Source organism: Hyperolius riggenbachi, chromosome 3 (genome assembly GCF_040937935.1).
Source record: "Hyperolius riggenbachi isolate aHypRig1 chromosome 3, aHypRig1.pri, whole genome shotgun sequence".
NCBI lineage: Eukaryota > Metazoa > Chordata > Amphibia > Anura > Hyperoliidae > Hyperolius > Hyperolius riggenbachi.
The window spans coordinates 52,719,089-52,734,335 of NC_090648.1; the positions used below are offsets into that span (position 1 = coordinate 52,719,089).

General features: G+C 48.5%; 1 protein-coding gene across 1 annotated transcript in view; it reads left to right on the forward strand.

Annotated features, from left to right (window-relative positions):
• The first annotated feature begins 844 nt into the window (after positions 1-844).
• The window catches only part of LOC137562605 (venom factor-like), a 316,987-nt gene continuing 302,584 nt past the window's right edge, over positions 845-15,247 (forward strand). The window contains exon 1 of the mRNA XM_068274109.1: positions 845-938. Coding sequence (XP_068130210.1) covers positions 874-938 — 65 coding nt within the window. The 5' untranslated portion in view covers positions 845-873. The remainder of the gene's footprint in view (positions 939-15,247) is intronic.

The following is a 15,247-nucleotide window of genomic DNA, read 5'->3' on the forward strand; positions in this document are numbered from 1 at the left end:
CTTCATAGGTGTGAACTGTACTCACTCATGCACGAGTGGCTTCATGCTACTGCATAGGTGTGGACTGTACTCACTCATGCACAAGCGACTTCATGCTACTGCATAGGTGTGGACTGTACTCGTTTATGCACGAGCGGCTTCATGCTACTGCGTAGGTGGGGACTGTAGTCACTCATGCACGAGCAGCATCATGCTACTGCATAGGTGGGAACTGTACTCACTCATGCACGAGTGGCTTCATGCTACTGCATAGGTGTGGACTGTACTCACTCATGCACAAGCGACTTTATGCTACTGCATAGGTGTGGACTGTACTCTTACATGCACGAGCGGCTTCATGCTACTGCGTAGGTGGGGACTGTAGTCACTCATGCACGAGCAGCATCATGCTACTGCATAGGTGGGGACTGTACTCACTCATGCACGAGCGGCTTCATGCTACTGCATAGGTGGGGACTGTACTCACTCATGCACGTGCGGCTTCATGCTACTGTGCTTTGGCCCAAAATTGGTCGCATATTCGATCAGACATGCACAATTTTCATCTGATTAAATTATAAAAATCGGAATCAGATGGTTGTTCGACTGCCAAGTTGCCTGATGTATGGCTACATTAGCTTGTCTGTCATCCTCATTCTCAGGCTAAAGCCCTTTCACTTTTTTGGCAATTCTTTCATGTGCTGCCTGGGCATATTTTCCCGTAAGTGCTGTGGACACTCTTCTATTTGTCAATCAGCTTTTTGTTTGTCCCGCTGGTTTCTTTACATCACAGTTACTGATTAAAAAGGGTTATTTGGACAAGACTCTCACTGGCCTCCAGTGTCCCTCTATAAAACCCCCTTCTCTGAGTTTTCTCAAACCCCTACTGGCATCATGGGGGGAAGAGCTCTGTGTCTCATACTGCTGGGTCTCCTGGCTGGGTCTTCCTATGCACAATCGTGAGTATGGCTTGCTTCATATCAGAACATCTTGGTGCTTGAGGCAAATGTAGGATAGATTATAACGTTTTCGGGTTGGAGAACCCTCCTCCAGGTGAAGTTATTGGTGGAAGTGGATAAACGCTGATGTTTCTGTAAGGAATGTTTTGTGTGTTGACAGAAGAGAACTACTGAAGGAATGTCCCTGGAGTGTACTGTAGATTTATTGATGCTGATTCTTCTACGGTGCCTAAACACATCCAATCTTGGTTGGCCAATTCTGCAATTCCCCTCTATTATGAGCGCTTACTTACAGACTTTGTTCAGTGGGACCTCACACTATATGGTAGTGATAACATTGGCCAATCAATGTGAGTACCAAGCGTGAATCTGAAAAAGGTTGGGAGATAGATGAAGACTTTTGTCTGGCTTAACCTCTTGAGGACTGCAGGGCTAAACCCCCCTAGTGACCAGGCAATTTTTAATAAAATTGGCCACTGCAGCTTTAAGGCCAAGCTGCAGGGCTGCACAACATAGCACACAAGTAATTCCCCTCCCCCTTTTCTCCCCACCAACAGAGCTCTCTGTTGGTGGGGTCTGATCGCTCCCCCCATGTTTATTTTTTTTAATAAATATTAGTGTTGCCTTTTTTTTCTTTTTTAAAATCCTGTTTCTTTAAATACCCTCCCTCCCTCCCCCCAGCCAGCCAATCATAGCGATCAGCTCTCATAGGCTTCACCCTATGAGAGCCGATCGCTCTCTTGTCCCCAGTGCAGTGCTGCTGCTGATCGCAGCGCTGCACCATGTAAATAGACGGCGATCACGCCGTCTAACAGTCTCCCGAGCGGCAATAGCCGCTCGTAGACTGAAGGCGGGGCGGAGCTCCGCCCCACAAGCAGGAGATGAGCGCGCAGCCTGCGCGATCTCCTGCAAAGCAGAGCCCCAGGACTTTACGCCAATCGGCGTTAGGCGGTCCTGGGGCTGCCGCCGCGCCCACGCCCATCGGCGTGACGCGGTCGGCAAGAGGTTAAGGAGTAGCTGATACCCCCTTTCCCATGAGAAATATTTTCCTTTTTTCAAACAGATCATCACGGTGCTCTGTATGACTGATATTGTGGTGAAATCCTCCCACAGTGTGATGTCAGGACCATGGTGCTGACATCACACTGTGGGAGCCTTGTTGCATTGTGGGAAATAACAGCTGTTACCAACTGCCAAAAAAGTAAGCAGCAGCTACTGCTACTCACATCACCTGGTAGCAGTAAAAATGTCACCTTTTAGTGGTGTTCATCACGAGCTCGTGATCATGAGCTGTTTTTTACGATCATAAGGTCGTAATCGGCATTAGTGATCGGCTCTCAATCACGAATACTGATCACGAATGCACTCGTGATTGCACTAGTTACCCGACTCGTGATCACTAGTCGGTATTCGGGATTAAAAATCCGCCGACTTTAGCGGTTAATAGCAAAGCCCCCTTACATGCTAGAAACACCAAATTTGCAGGATTTGTAAGAAGTACAGTGGGTACAGGAGGAAAAAATGTTTTTCAAAAAGACCTTATAGTTTTTGAGAAAATCGATTTTAAAGTTTCAAAGGAAAAAAGTTGTCATTTAAATGCGGTAAATGATAGTTAATGTATTTACCACATTTAAATGTATACTTTTTTCCCTTTGAAACTTTAAAATCGATTTTCTCAAAAACTATAAGGTCTTTTCCTCTTGCTCCTCTTGGTGTTTCTAGCATGTAAGGGGGCTTTGCTATTAACCTTTAATGCTACTTGCACACTAAGACGTTGCGTTAGGTGCCACGTTAAGGTCGCATAACGTGCACCTAACGCAAGGCCTGGTGCTCTCTGGTGTGGACGTCAGAGTGAGCCGCGTTGTGCAGCTCACTTTGGTGTCCGTGATGCCGTGATGCGTACTCTTGGACGCATGCGGCATCACGTGGCCCCGCCGGCCAATCACCGCACAGAGCGGGCGCTCCAGGAAGTAAACACTGCACGTCACAACGTGCAGTGAATATTAATTAGCCATGTGCCCGGCCGCTCTCCGCTCCTCCCCAACATTACTGAGCATGTGCAGACAGTCTAAGGCGGCTTAAGCCGCTGTACCGCTATAGTATGCTGCACTTTCTGAAGAATGTGCAGCGTTACATGTAACGCAATGTGGGCAGTGGGAACAGCCCACTTGTGTTACATTGCTGTGCGTTGGGGGAGCGTTACAGGCTGCACTAACATGCGCCTGTAACGTCCCTGTGTGGAAGCAGCCTAAAGGATACCTCAACCAAAAAAAAATTATAGCTGCAGTGTGTTGGGGGTTAAAATTACATACCTCTCATCCTCCTGCCCCCCCCCCCCCCCCCTCCGTCTGCCGCTGTTAGTCTAATATTCCTCCCGGGGTCCGGCAACTCTCTTGACCCCCCACCCGGACATACTGTTACATAGTTACATAGTTACATAGTTATTTTGGTTGAAAAAAGACATACGTCCATTGAGTTCAACCAGTACAAAGTACAACTTCAGCCTGCTCCCTCACATATCCCTGTTGATCCAGAGGAAGGCGAAAAAACCCTTACAAGCCATGGTCCAATTAGCCCCAAAAGGGAAAAATTCCTTCCCGACTCCAGATGGCAATCAGACAAAATCCCTGGATAAACATCATTAGGCATTACCTAGTAATTGTAGGCATGGATGTCTTTCAACACAAGGAAAGCATCTAAGCCCCCTTTAAATGCAGGTATAGAGTTTTCCATAACGACTTCCTGTGGCAATGCATTCCACATCTTAATCTCTCTTACTGTAAAGAACCCTTTCCTAAATAAATGGCTAAAACGTTTTTCCTCCATGCGCAGATCATGTCCTCTAGTCCTTTGAGAAGCCCTAGGGACAAAAAGCTCATCCGCCAAGCTATTATATTGCCCTCTGATGTATTTATACATGTTAATTAGATCTCCTCTACGGCGTCTTTTCTCTAGACTAAATAAACCCAGTTTATCTAACCTTTCTTGGTAAGCGAGACCTTCCATGCCACGTATCAATTTTGTTGCTCGTCTCTGCACCTGCTCTAAAACTGCAATATATTTTTTGTAATTTGGTGCCCAGAACTGAATTCCATATTCCAGATGTGGCCTTACTAGAGAGTTAAACAGGGGCAATATTATGCTAGCATCTCGAGTTTTTATTTCCCTTTCAATGCATCCCAAAATTTTGTTAGCTTTAGCTGCAGCGGCTTGGCATTGAGTACGATTATTTAACTTGTTGTCGATGAGTACTCCTAAGTCCTTCTCCAAGTTTGTGGGACCCCACTGCTAACAGTCTCCCATTTTGAGTACGATCCATTGACCACAACTCTTTGTTTTCTGTCCATTAGCCAGTTCCCTATCCAAGCACACAGACTCTTCCCCAGTCCTTGCATCCTCAAATTTTGCACCAGACTTTTGTGGGGAACCCTGTGTGCGCAGTATGTCCTCCCCTGTTCACTTCTGGCCGGCGCATACCAATCGGCTCAGAAGCACGCTGACACATCCGTCTTCTGTGTGCTAATAATCATATGGCACTTGGTGTAATGGAGCGCACACGCAGCCCAGAGGAGACAGAGGAGTCAGTGTGCTTCTGAGCCGATTGCTATGCGCCGGCCAGAAGTGAACAGGGGAGGACATACTGCGCTCACAGGGCGCAGTATGTCCGGATGGGGGGTCAAGAGAGTTGCCAGACACCGGGATATATATTAGACTAACGGCGGCAGACGGAGGGGGGAGGGACAGGAGGCCGAGAGCTATGTAATTTTAACCCCCAACACACTGCAGCTATAATTTTTTTCGGTTGAGGTATCCTCCGAGTCAGCGGGTTTTTACCGACTCGTGATTCTTGACTACATTATTCGACTCAAAACCGCATTCGCAGTACGCCGTGGACAACGTGGGATTGATTGACAGTGTCGCTTCACGCAGCACCTCTGCACCATGTGGGGACCCCGTGCCGGCAGCTGTGAACTGAGCTGTCTGCGTGGGACAGACAGCTGCAAGGGGCTGGAGAAAGCCCCAGGTAGGTAAGGCCAGAAACCCACTAGGAGCGATTTCTAAGCGCTAGTGACTTGAAAAAGCTCTTTCTAATGCAATGCTAGGGGGGATTTTTATAGAATCACATCGCTCTAGTGGGATTACGCCCATAGCATTACATTAGCAAGAGCTTTTCAGATCACAAAGCGCTCAAAAAAATCGCTCCTAGTGGGTTCCAGGCCTAAATCAGATTTAGTATAATAATGTCTGATAAATCCTTTAACTGCTAGCCGCCCGCATCACGCCGATGGGCGTAGCCGCGGCGGCAGCCCCAGGACCACCTGACGCCGACGGGCGTAAAGTCCTGGGGCTGGCTTTTGCAGGAGATCGTGCGTGCCGCTGCACGCGCATCTCCGTTTGGTAGGCGGAGCTCTGCTCTGCCTTCAGTCTCCCAGCGGTGATCGCTGCTTGGAGACTGTTAGACGGCGAAACCAACATCTAATTAGCTTGTATAGCGCTGCGATCTACAGGGGTTCATAGACTTTAGCTCTGGCATACTTTAATGAATTTGTCCTTGAGCAAAAACAATATAACAGTTAAAACTGGGAAAGTAGATTTAAACATAAAATAACACTATTGTATATCTTAAAAAGTCATTTTTAGGAGAAGGAAGATAGATACAATCATTTATTTCATTAGTTCATTTTCGCTTTGGGTGTCCTTTAATTTTTCTTTTTGGCCAAACGGTCAATTCAGTCGTTTTCATTGAATTGACTATGGTTTGATTTTTTTATTATTTTTTTTTTAACTCAATCGACCAAAGTGATATAGAGCCTAACTTGTTACATAGTTTGGTTGAAAAAAGACATTCCAGCAAGTCCAATCAGAAAAAAAATATATATAAATAAGTAAGCATTGCATCCCTGGTTCAAATCCCAGCTAGGGCACTGTCTGCATGGAGTATGTATGTTCTCTCCATATCTGTGTGGGTCTCCTCTAGACACTCCCACATCCCAAAAATATGCAGATCAATTAATTAGCTTTTCCCCTAAATTGGGTCTAGAATGGACATCTGCAGGGTTGTAAGTAGAAATCAGTAAGCTGCCCAACAAGTACTTTGATAGGGCCCCAGCCCCCCATCACAAAAAAATAGCCTTTGTGTATGCCTCCTTATACTCCCCCTCCTCGCATTACCTATTAGGGCTTAAGGTGGCCACTAATGGTCTAATTTCTTGCGAAAAACTGTTCAAGCGATCAGATAATTCTGATCGGAAAAAAATAATTCACTACACCATCAACAAACTGATCTTTGCTTCCCATCTATCACAACCAACTAGAAAACCACATTTTGATTTCACCAAAATCAAATCAGTCGACTATTTTATAAACCTTCACAATCGATTGTGCCCATCAATGGAGATTATTTAGAACCAATCCGATCAGAATTTCTGATTGCTCAAACAATTTTTCACTAGAAATTGGACCGTTACTGGCCACCTTAAGAAGACACACTATTAATTACTGTCACCCTAAAGGCGCATACACACATCAGACTATAGTCTTTGGAAAATGAAAGATCACAGACCAATCTTACCCCCTTCCATGTAGTATGAGAGCCATACTCTACACAGTCTTTTCTATGGAGCTGAACTCCCCAGCGGACAGAAATCTTTGCAGGATGCTGCACACACACAGGGCCGGCCTTTGACCTGAGCGACCGGTGCGATCGCTCAGGGCGCCGGCTTCCAGGGGGCGCTCCTGTCCCCTGGCCGCATGTTTAAACGTGGAGGCTCCGCTGCGGCCCCAGCTGGGTCCTCCCGCTCCGCCCCCTGGTGCCGCTGCTGGGGGTGATGGGGGGGGGGCAAACATGTCTGTGCGGCCGCCGTGATGGAGGGGGGAGCCGCGGGGAGGGCAGCCCGACCTCTCCCTCCCTTCCTCTCCGGGCCACCCTCCGTGCTCCCCCCTCCGATGTAGCAGAGAGAACAACTCACCTCCCTGGTTCCGATCGCCGGCGCCTCTCACTTGCCGCTGGTATCTTCTACATTAGTCACTGATGCACACTAAACTTCCTGCTTAACAGGAAGTTTAGTGTGTATCAGTAACTATGTAGAAGAGAGTAGACCAGCGGCAAGTGAGAGGCGCCGGCGATCGGAACCAGGGAGGTGAGTTGTTCTCTCTGCTGCATCGGAGGGGGGAGCACGGAGGGTGGCCCGGAGAGGAAGGGAGGGAGAGGTCGGGCTGCCCTCCCCGCGGCTCCTCCCTCCACTATGAGGGGAGGGGAAAGGAGGAGGGAGGAGAGAGGAGGAAGGGAGGGAGGGGAGAGGAGGAGGGGAGGGAGGGGGGGTACCTACCTACCTACCTACCCACCTACCCTATACTGGGGGCAGCTACCTATCTAGCCAATGCTGGGGCAGCTACCTATCTAACCTATACTGGGGGCAGCTACCTATCTAACGTATACTGGGGGCACCTACCTATCTAACGTATACTGGGGGCAGCTACCTATCTAACCTATACTGGGGGCAGCTACCTATCTAACCTATACTGGGGGCAGCTACCTATCTAACCTATACTGGGGGGCAGCTACCTATCTAACCTATACTGGGTGGCAGCTACCTATCTAACCTATACTGGGGGGCAGCTACCTATCTAACCTATACTGGGGGGCAGCTACCTATCTAACCTGTACTGGGGGCAGCTACCTATCTAACCTATACTGGGAGGCAGCTACCTATCTAACCTATACTGGGGGGCAGCTACCTATCTAACCTATACTGGGGGGCAGCTACCTATCTAACCTATACTGGGGGGCAGCTACCTATCTAACCTATACTGGGGGGCAGCTACCTATCTAACCTATACTGGGGGCACCTACCTATCTAATCTATACTGGGGGCACCTACCTATCTAACCTATACTGGGGGCACCTACCTATCTAACCTATACTGGGGGCACCTACCTATCTAACCTATACTGGGGCAGCTACCTATCTAACCTATACTGGGGGCAGCTACCTATCTAACCTATACTGGGGGGCAGCTACCTATCTAACCTATACTGGGGGGCAGCTACCTATCTAACCTATACAGGGGGGGCAGCTACCTATCTAATCTATACTGGGGGGCAGCTACCTATCGAATCTATACTGGGGGCAGCTACCTATCTAACCTATATTGCAGGTACCTACCTACCTATCTAACCTGTACTGGGGGCACCTACCTATCTAACCTATAGCTGGGACAAATGCCTACCTAACCTATACTGGGGCAAGTATACTGGATACCTATACTGGGGGCACCTACCTGGCTAACCTATACTGGGGGGGAATCTATAGCTGGCTACCTTTACTGGGTCACCTATGCCTGGCTACCTATACTGGGGGGGGGGGGGACTTATAGCTATATGTCAGGAATCAGGATGGTCGGAGGCACGCTGAGCCTCAGGCTGCTGCAGAGAAGCGCGCAGCACGTGTGCCACTCAGCCCTGTGACAATGTCCTGAGTGACGACGAGTCCTTCTCTACTGCTCCCAGAATCCTGGCACCTACACTGGCACTAAGCCCCCCCCCCATTAGTGTATGTGTGTGGTGCGTTCACACGAGAAGAGGATGAATGTGGGGGGGGGGGCAACAAAATCTGGTTACGCTCAGGGCGCTGTGAAACCTAAGGCCGGCCCTGCACACACAGATGCTGTAGACATTCAACAGATCATTATCTGCAAAAGATCTGTTCCTGCAAAAGATCCGTTCCTGCAAAATGCATTCATAGTCTATGATATCTGCAGATCCTCATACACACCTTGTTTAACAGACATTCATCTGCAGATCAGACAATCATCTGCAGATCTGAAAATCCATCCTGGTGGATCTGATCTGCAGATGAATGTCTGTTAAACAAGGTGTGTATGATGATCTGCAGATATCATAGACTATTAATGCATTTTGCAGGAACGGATCTTTTGCAGGAACAGATCTTTTTGCAGATACTGATCTTTTGAACGTGTACAGCATCTTTGTGTGCAGCATCTTGCAAAGATTTCTGTCTGATGGGGAGTTCAGCTCCATAGAATAGACTGTATAGGTATGGCTCTCATACTACATGGAAGGGGGTAAAATTGGTCTGTGATCTTTCATTTTCCAAAGACTATGGTCTCATGTGTGTATGAGCCTTTAGTCAGGATGTTGGACAGAATGATATTGAGTGAAGGTGCATACACACATCCAGGGGTGCCTCTAGGCATAGGCAGTACAGGCCATTGCCTGGAGTGCCATTGGTCCTGGGGGCACCATGTTGCTGGATTAAGCCATGCCCCTCTATGAAGCCATGCCCCCTGACTAAGCCCCACCTCCACCGGTTTTCTATTACTTGTTTCTGCTGCATCTGCTTAGCGTAAGTTGCAGGCAGCTGCCACTGTGTCCCTCTGGGCCTTGTACATCCTTCCCCCCCCCCCTTTGTGACTCCTTCTGTCTCCTTGTGCCTCCTTGAGTCCCTTGTGCCATGTCTGACCTCCTGTTTGTCCTTCTGTCTCCCTTTTTGCCTCCATGTGCCTCTTTCAGTCCCCCTGTGCCACCTGTGCCTCCTTCTGTCCACCTGTGCCTCCTTCTGTCCAGCTGTGCCTCCGTATGTCCCCTTGTGCCTTTCTTTGTTCCCTTGTGCTATGTCTGCCCCCCCCCCCCCGTTCCTCCTTCAGTTCCACTCTGCCTCCTTCTGTCCTCGTGTGCCTCCTTCTGTCACCATGTGCCTATTCAGTCCCCATGTGCCACCTCTGTCCCCTGCGTCTTCCTCTATCCCCCTGTGCCTCCTTCTGTGCCTCTTTGTGCCTTCTTCTGTCTTCCTGTGGCTCTGTCTGTCCCCCTCTGCCTTCTGTCCCCCTGTGCCTCCTTACATCCCCCTCTGCCTCCTTCAGTCCCCCTGTGTGCCTCCTTCTGGCCCTCATGTCATTTGTTGTGCCTCCTTCTGGCCCTCATGCCTTCTTCTGTCACCTTGTACCACCCACTGCCCGTTTGTGTACCTCCTTCTGTCCTCCTGTGCCTCCTTCTGTCCTCCTTTGTGCCTCATTCTGTCCCCCATTGTGCCTCCTTTTGTTGCCCATTGTGCCTCCTTTTGTCCCCTGTGTGCCTCCTTCTGTTCCCTTGTGCCTCCTTCTGTCCTCCTTTGTGACTTCTTCTGACCCTCATGCCTCCTTCTGTTCCCCTGTACCTCCCTATGTCGCCCTGTGTGCCTTATTCAGTCCCCCTGTGCCTGCTTCTGTCCCTCTTTTTGCCTCATGAAAGTGGAGCCCTGCCTATGTGTATTTTCTGGTGAAACGCTGCCGCATTTACGTGTATTTTTCTGTTGAAATGCTGCTGCAATAAGTGTCATTTCTGATGAAACGCTGCCGCATTATGATTATTTTTCTGGTGAAACATTGCCGCATTGCGATTATATTCTGGTGAAATGCTGCTGCAATACGATTATTTTCTTGTGAAACACTTCCGCAGTACGTGTATTTTCTGGTGAAACACTGCCGCATTACGATTATTTTCATGGGGGAGGGGAGGTTGGGGGAGGCGCCACAGGTTTTCTCGCCTGGAGTGACAAAATGGCTAGAGGCTCCCCTGCACACATCAGACCATAGTCTTTGGAAAATGAAATATCACAGACCAATTTTACCCCCTTCCATGTAGTATGAGAGCCATACCTACACAGTCTATTCTATTGAGCTGATCTCCCCATTAGATAGAAATCTTTGCAAGATTCTGCACACAAAGATGCTGTACACATGCAACAGATCAGTATCTGCAAAAGATCTGTTCCTGCAAAAGATCCGTTACTGCAAAATGCTTTCATCGTCTATGAGATCTGCAGATCATCATACACACCTTGTTTAACAGACATTCATCTGCAGATCAGACAATCATCTGCAGATCTGAAGATCCATCCTGGTGGATCTGATCTGAAGATGAATGTCTGTTAAACAAAGTGTGTATGAGGATCTGCAGATATCACAGACTATGAATGCATTTTGCAGGAATGGATCTTTTGCAGATACTGATCTTTTGAATGTGTGCAGCATCTGTGTGTGCAGCATCTTGCAAAGATTTATATCTGATTGGGAGTTCAGCTCCATAGAAAAGACTGTGTAGGTATGGCTCTCATACTACATGAAGGGTGGTAAGATTGGTCTGTGATCTTTCATTTTCCAAAGACTATGGTCTGATGTGTGTATGAGCCTTAAGGCCGGGTGCACACATGGCAGAAATGCTTGCAGAGCGGGAATCGCTGCGTTTTATTCAGCAATGTTAGTCTATGGGATGCAGAAGGACCAGCGTCGCCCTTGCGATTTACAGTAAACGTTCTGCAGATGCTGGTAGTGTTGCATAAAATGCAGGCTGGCTGCCAAAACGCACATAATGAAAGTCTATGGTAATGCATATGCATTGAGTTTTCCATGCGTTTTTTAATGCGTTTTTCATTAAAAAGTAAAGATCTGTAAGGTGTTCCACTTCCTGTTGTCTTCCTAGTGATTTGCATACATTAAAAAAAACGCATACAAAACGCATATGTGTTTTCTATTAGCGAACCGCAAATGCATTAAAACACGCAAAACGCATGAAGAACGCATCTGCGTAAAAAACCCCGCAAACGCAACAAAAATGCAGTAAAAACGCAGTAGAAAAGTGAAAATGCACCACCCTAAAATGCTACTTTTTCACACTATGTCATATGTGAACCCAGCCTTCAACCCAGAAGGAGGAAGTGTTTTTAGTCACGTGACGTCGAAGTGGAGCGCATCGTGGGAGGCACCGAGGGACAGACGAAGAAGACGTCATGATAGGTAAGGATTAACCCCCCCGCCCAGGCCACAATGCATTACTGGGAGAAATCCGGATAGCTACTATCCGAGTAGCATCCGGATCGGATTTGCTCATCGCTGCTTATTGATCCCTGATTGCTCATTACGGCAAATCTGCAGGGAGCAAGTGCTGTGCAGACATGCTGCCCATGATGTAGCTGAGCAGCATGTACAGTTCTATGGAGGGGGATTGGCAAAGAACACATGGGAGAGTGGTGTTTTGGCATCCATCTGAAAATGGCACCTGTGAATAATGGCGCACAGTGTTGCCGCTAATCCGTTTGCCGCTTATCGCTATTTAACGTTAAAGCCTTATTGTTATTTAGCGTTAAAGCCTTATCGTTATTTAGCGTTAACACACAGAACCCTCTCTGTACCTATCCCTAACCCATAAACCCCCCCCCCTGGTGGTGCCTAACCCTAAGCACCCCCCTGGTGGTGCCTAACCCTAAGACCCCCCTGGTGGTGCCTAACCCTAAGCACCCCCCTGGTGGTACCTAACCCTAAGACCCCCCCTGGTGGTGCCTAACCCTAAGACCCCCCCAGTGCCTAACCCTAAGACCCCCCCCAGTGCCTAACCCTAACCACCCCCTGGTGGTGCCTAACCCTAACCACCCCCTGGTGGTGTATATTGTACCGTATACCTAACCCTACTCTCACACAGAACCCTCCCTGTACCTATCCCTAACCCTAAGACCCCCCTGGTGGTGCCTAACCCTAAGACCCCCCCTGGTGGTGCCTAACCCTAAGACCCCCCCCTGGTGGTGCCTAACCCTAAGACCCCCCTGGTGGTGCCTAACCCTAAGACCCCCCCAGTGCCTAACCCTAACCTTGACAGTGTTATATTAAATCCATTCACCATTTTGCAGTTAAATAACGTCTGCAGTTTGGCTTATGTTGGGCGCTATTGATAAATAACGTTAGTGTGTGCCACTATTGATAAATAACGTTAGTGTGTGCCACTATTGATAAATAACGTTAGTGTGTGCCACTATTGATAAATAACGTTAGTGTGTGCCGTTTTTCTTCTTTTTTCCCTGTGCGCCATTATTATGCAGCACTAACGATAAATAGCGATAAGCGTATCTTTTTAATGCGGCGCCATTTTTATGCATAGGCGCTGTGCGCCATTTTTCACTGATCCCGGTGTTTTGGGACACAGTAAGCAAAATGTATAATGTATTAGTTTGTCACTTGTTGGAGGTCAGGCAGAATGGAGGGTAGCAGTCATAAGAGGCTATGATGAAGAGGTCATCTAGAGCAGTGTTTCCCAACCGCTGTTCCGCGGCACACTAGTGTGCCACGGAACGTTGCCTGGTGTGCCGTGCTCTTATCCCCCCTCCCGCCCGTCCCCGCGGCCGCCGCTGTTAGCAGCGGCCGCTCTCCCCTCTCCAGACCATGTATATGCTAGCAGCGTATCTCCGGCTGCTCTGTGTGATGCACTGATGCGGAAGGAGGCAGGGCTCGGTTACCATAGTAACGGCGATACATATCGCCGTTACAGGAAGCCGCTGCCCTCCTTTCTTCCGCATCAGTGCATCACACAGAGCAGCCGGAGATACGCTGCTTGAATATACACGCGCCGGAGAGGGGAGAGCGGCCGCTGTTAACAAGGTAATAACAGCGGCGGCCGCGGGGACGGGCGGGAGGCACTAAACTGGCTATACTGGGGCACTATTCTGGGGTACTATACTGGCTATCCTGGGGCACTAAACTGGCTATACTGGGGCACTATTCTAGCTATACTGGGGCACTATTCTGGCTATACTGGGGCACTATACTAGCTATACTGGGGGGCTATACTGGGGCACTATACTGGCTATACTGGGGCACTATACTGGGGCACTAAACTGGCTATACTGGGGCACTATTCTGGGGCACTATACTAGCTATACTGGGGCACAATACTGGCTATACTGGGGGGGCTATACTGGGGTACTATACTGGCTATACTGGGGCACTATACTGGGGCACTAAACTGGCTATACTGGGGCACTATTCTGGGGCACTATACTAGCTATACTGGGGCACAATACTGGCTATACTGGGGTACTATACTGGCTATACTGGGGCACTATACTGGCTATACTGGGGCACTATACTAGCTATACTGGGGGGCTAAACTGGGGCACTATACTGGCTATACTGGGGCACTATACTGGGGCACTAAACTGGCTATACTGGGGCACTATTCTGGGGCACTATACTAGTTATACTGGGGCACAATACTGGCTATACTGGGGCACTATACTGGCTATACTGGGGGGCTATACTGGGGTACTATACTGGCTATACTGGGGCACTATTCTGGCTATACTGGGGCACTATACTGGGGCACTATACTGGCTATACTGGGGCACTATACTGAGGCAACTAAACTCCCTACACTGGGGCAACTATGCCAGCTATGCAGCCGCACCCCAGCCCCCCCCCCCCCCCCCCCATAGCGGCACTGTCCACTAGGTCGCGCAAACAACCGGGGGCCGCATCGCCCCCACCGCGCGCGCGCGCCGTTCCCCGGAGAAAAATTTGGTCAGACAGTGTTCCCCGGGCCGGAAAAGGTTGGGAAACACTGATCTAGAGCTTATGGCTGGTTAGCCAGGGTGGATGGAGAAGTTCAGGTGGTGGGGGCAGTCTAAATGAAAAATATAGTCAGGGTAGACGGGGTCAACCAGAATGAAGAAGTCAGCCAGGGTGAGGGTAGGAAAGCAAGAAAAAGATCGCCATTGGCTAGTGGACGATTTGGGATCTGCCATAGGTGCTATTGCAAATATGATTAATATGGCACCCAAAGCAGAAATTAGGGCACCTGATAAATATTGTTTTCAACATTAGAACAATGAAGTTTTTAAAATTTGTTATTGTTTTAACCTCTTGAGGACCACAGTGTTAAACCACCCTAAAGACCAGGCCATGTTTTGTAAAACAGGCCACTGCAGCTTTAAAGCCAAGCTGCAGGTCCGCACAACACAACACTCAAGTGATTCCCCCCCCCCCACCCACCCCTTTTCTCCCCACCAACAGAGCTCTCTGTTGGTGGGGTCTGATCGCTTCCCCATGTTTTTTTTTTTTTATAAATATTTATATGTTTTTAAAAAAAATAAAAATAGTGTATTTTTTTATTTATATTGTGGCCCCACCCTCCCTCTCCCACCCAGCCTATCACTGTGATCGGCTGTCTAAAGCTACATACACACATACGACAACGATCGTTCATTGTGAACGACGAACAAACTTTTAATTGACAAAAGAATGACCTAAGTAAAGTTAGCTTTTAAAGGTGTGTAACGATCTGATCGTTAAAACGAACGTTACATCACATAAAGCAACTATTGCGCTTGCGCATAAAAATTAAAAGTTCCATTGAGAAATAGCGAAATGCGCATGTCAAGCCTAGTACAAACGACCGTTTACTACTTTTGCAAACGATCGTCGTTGGAAAAAATCCGCCAAGCTAGATCGTTTGTTTTTAATGATCTAGCTCATCCGTCGTTAGAC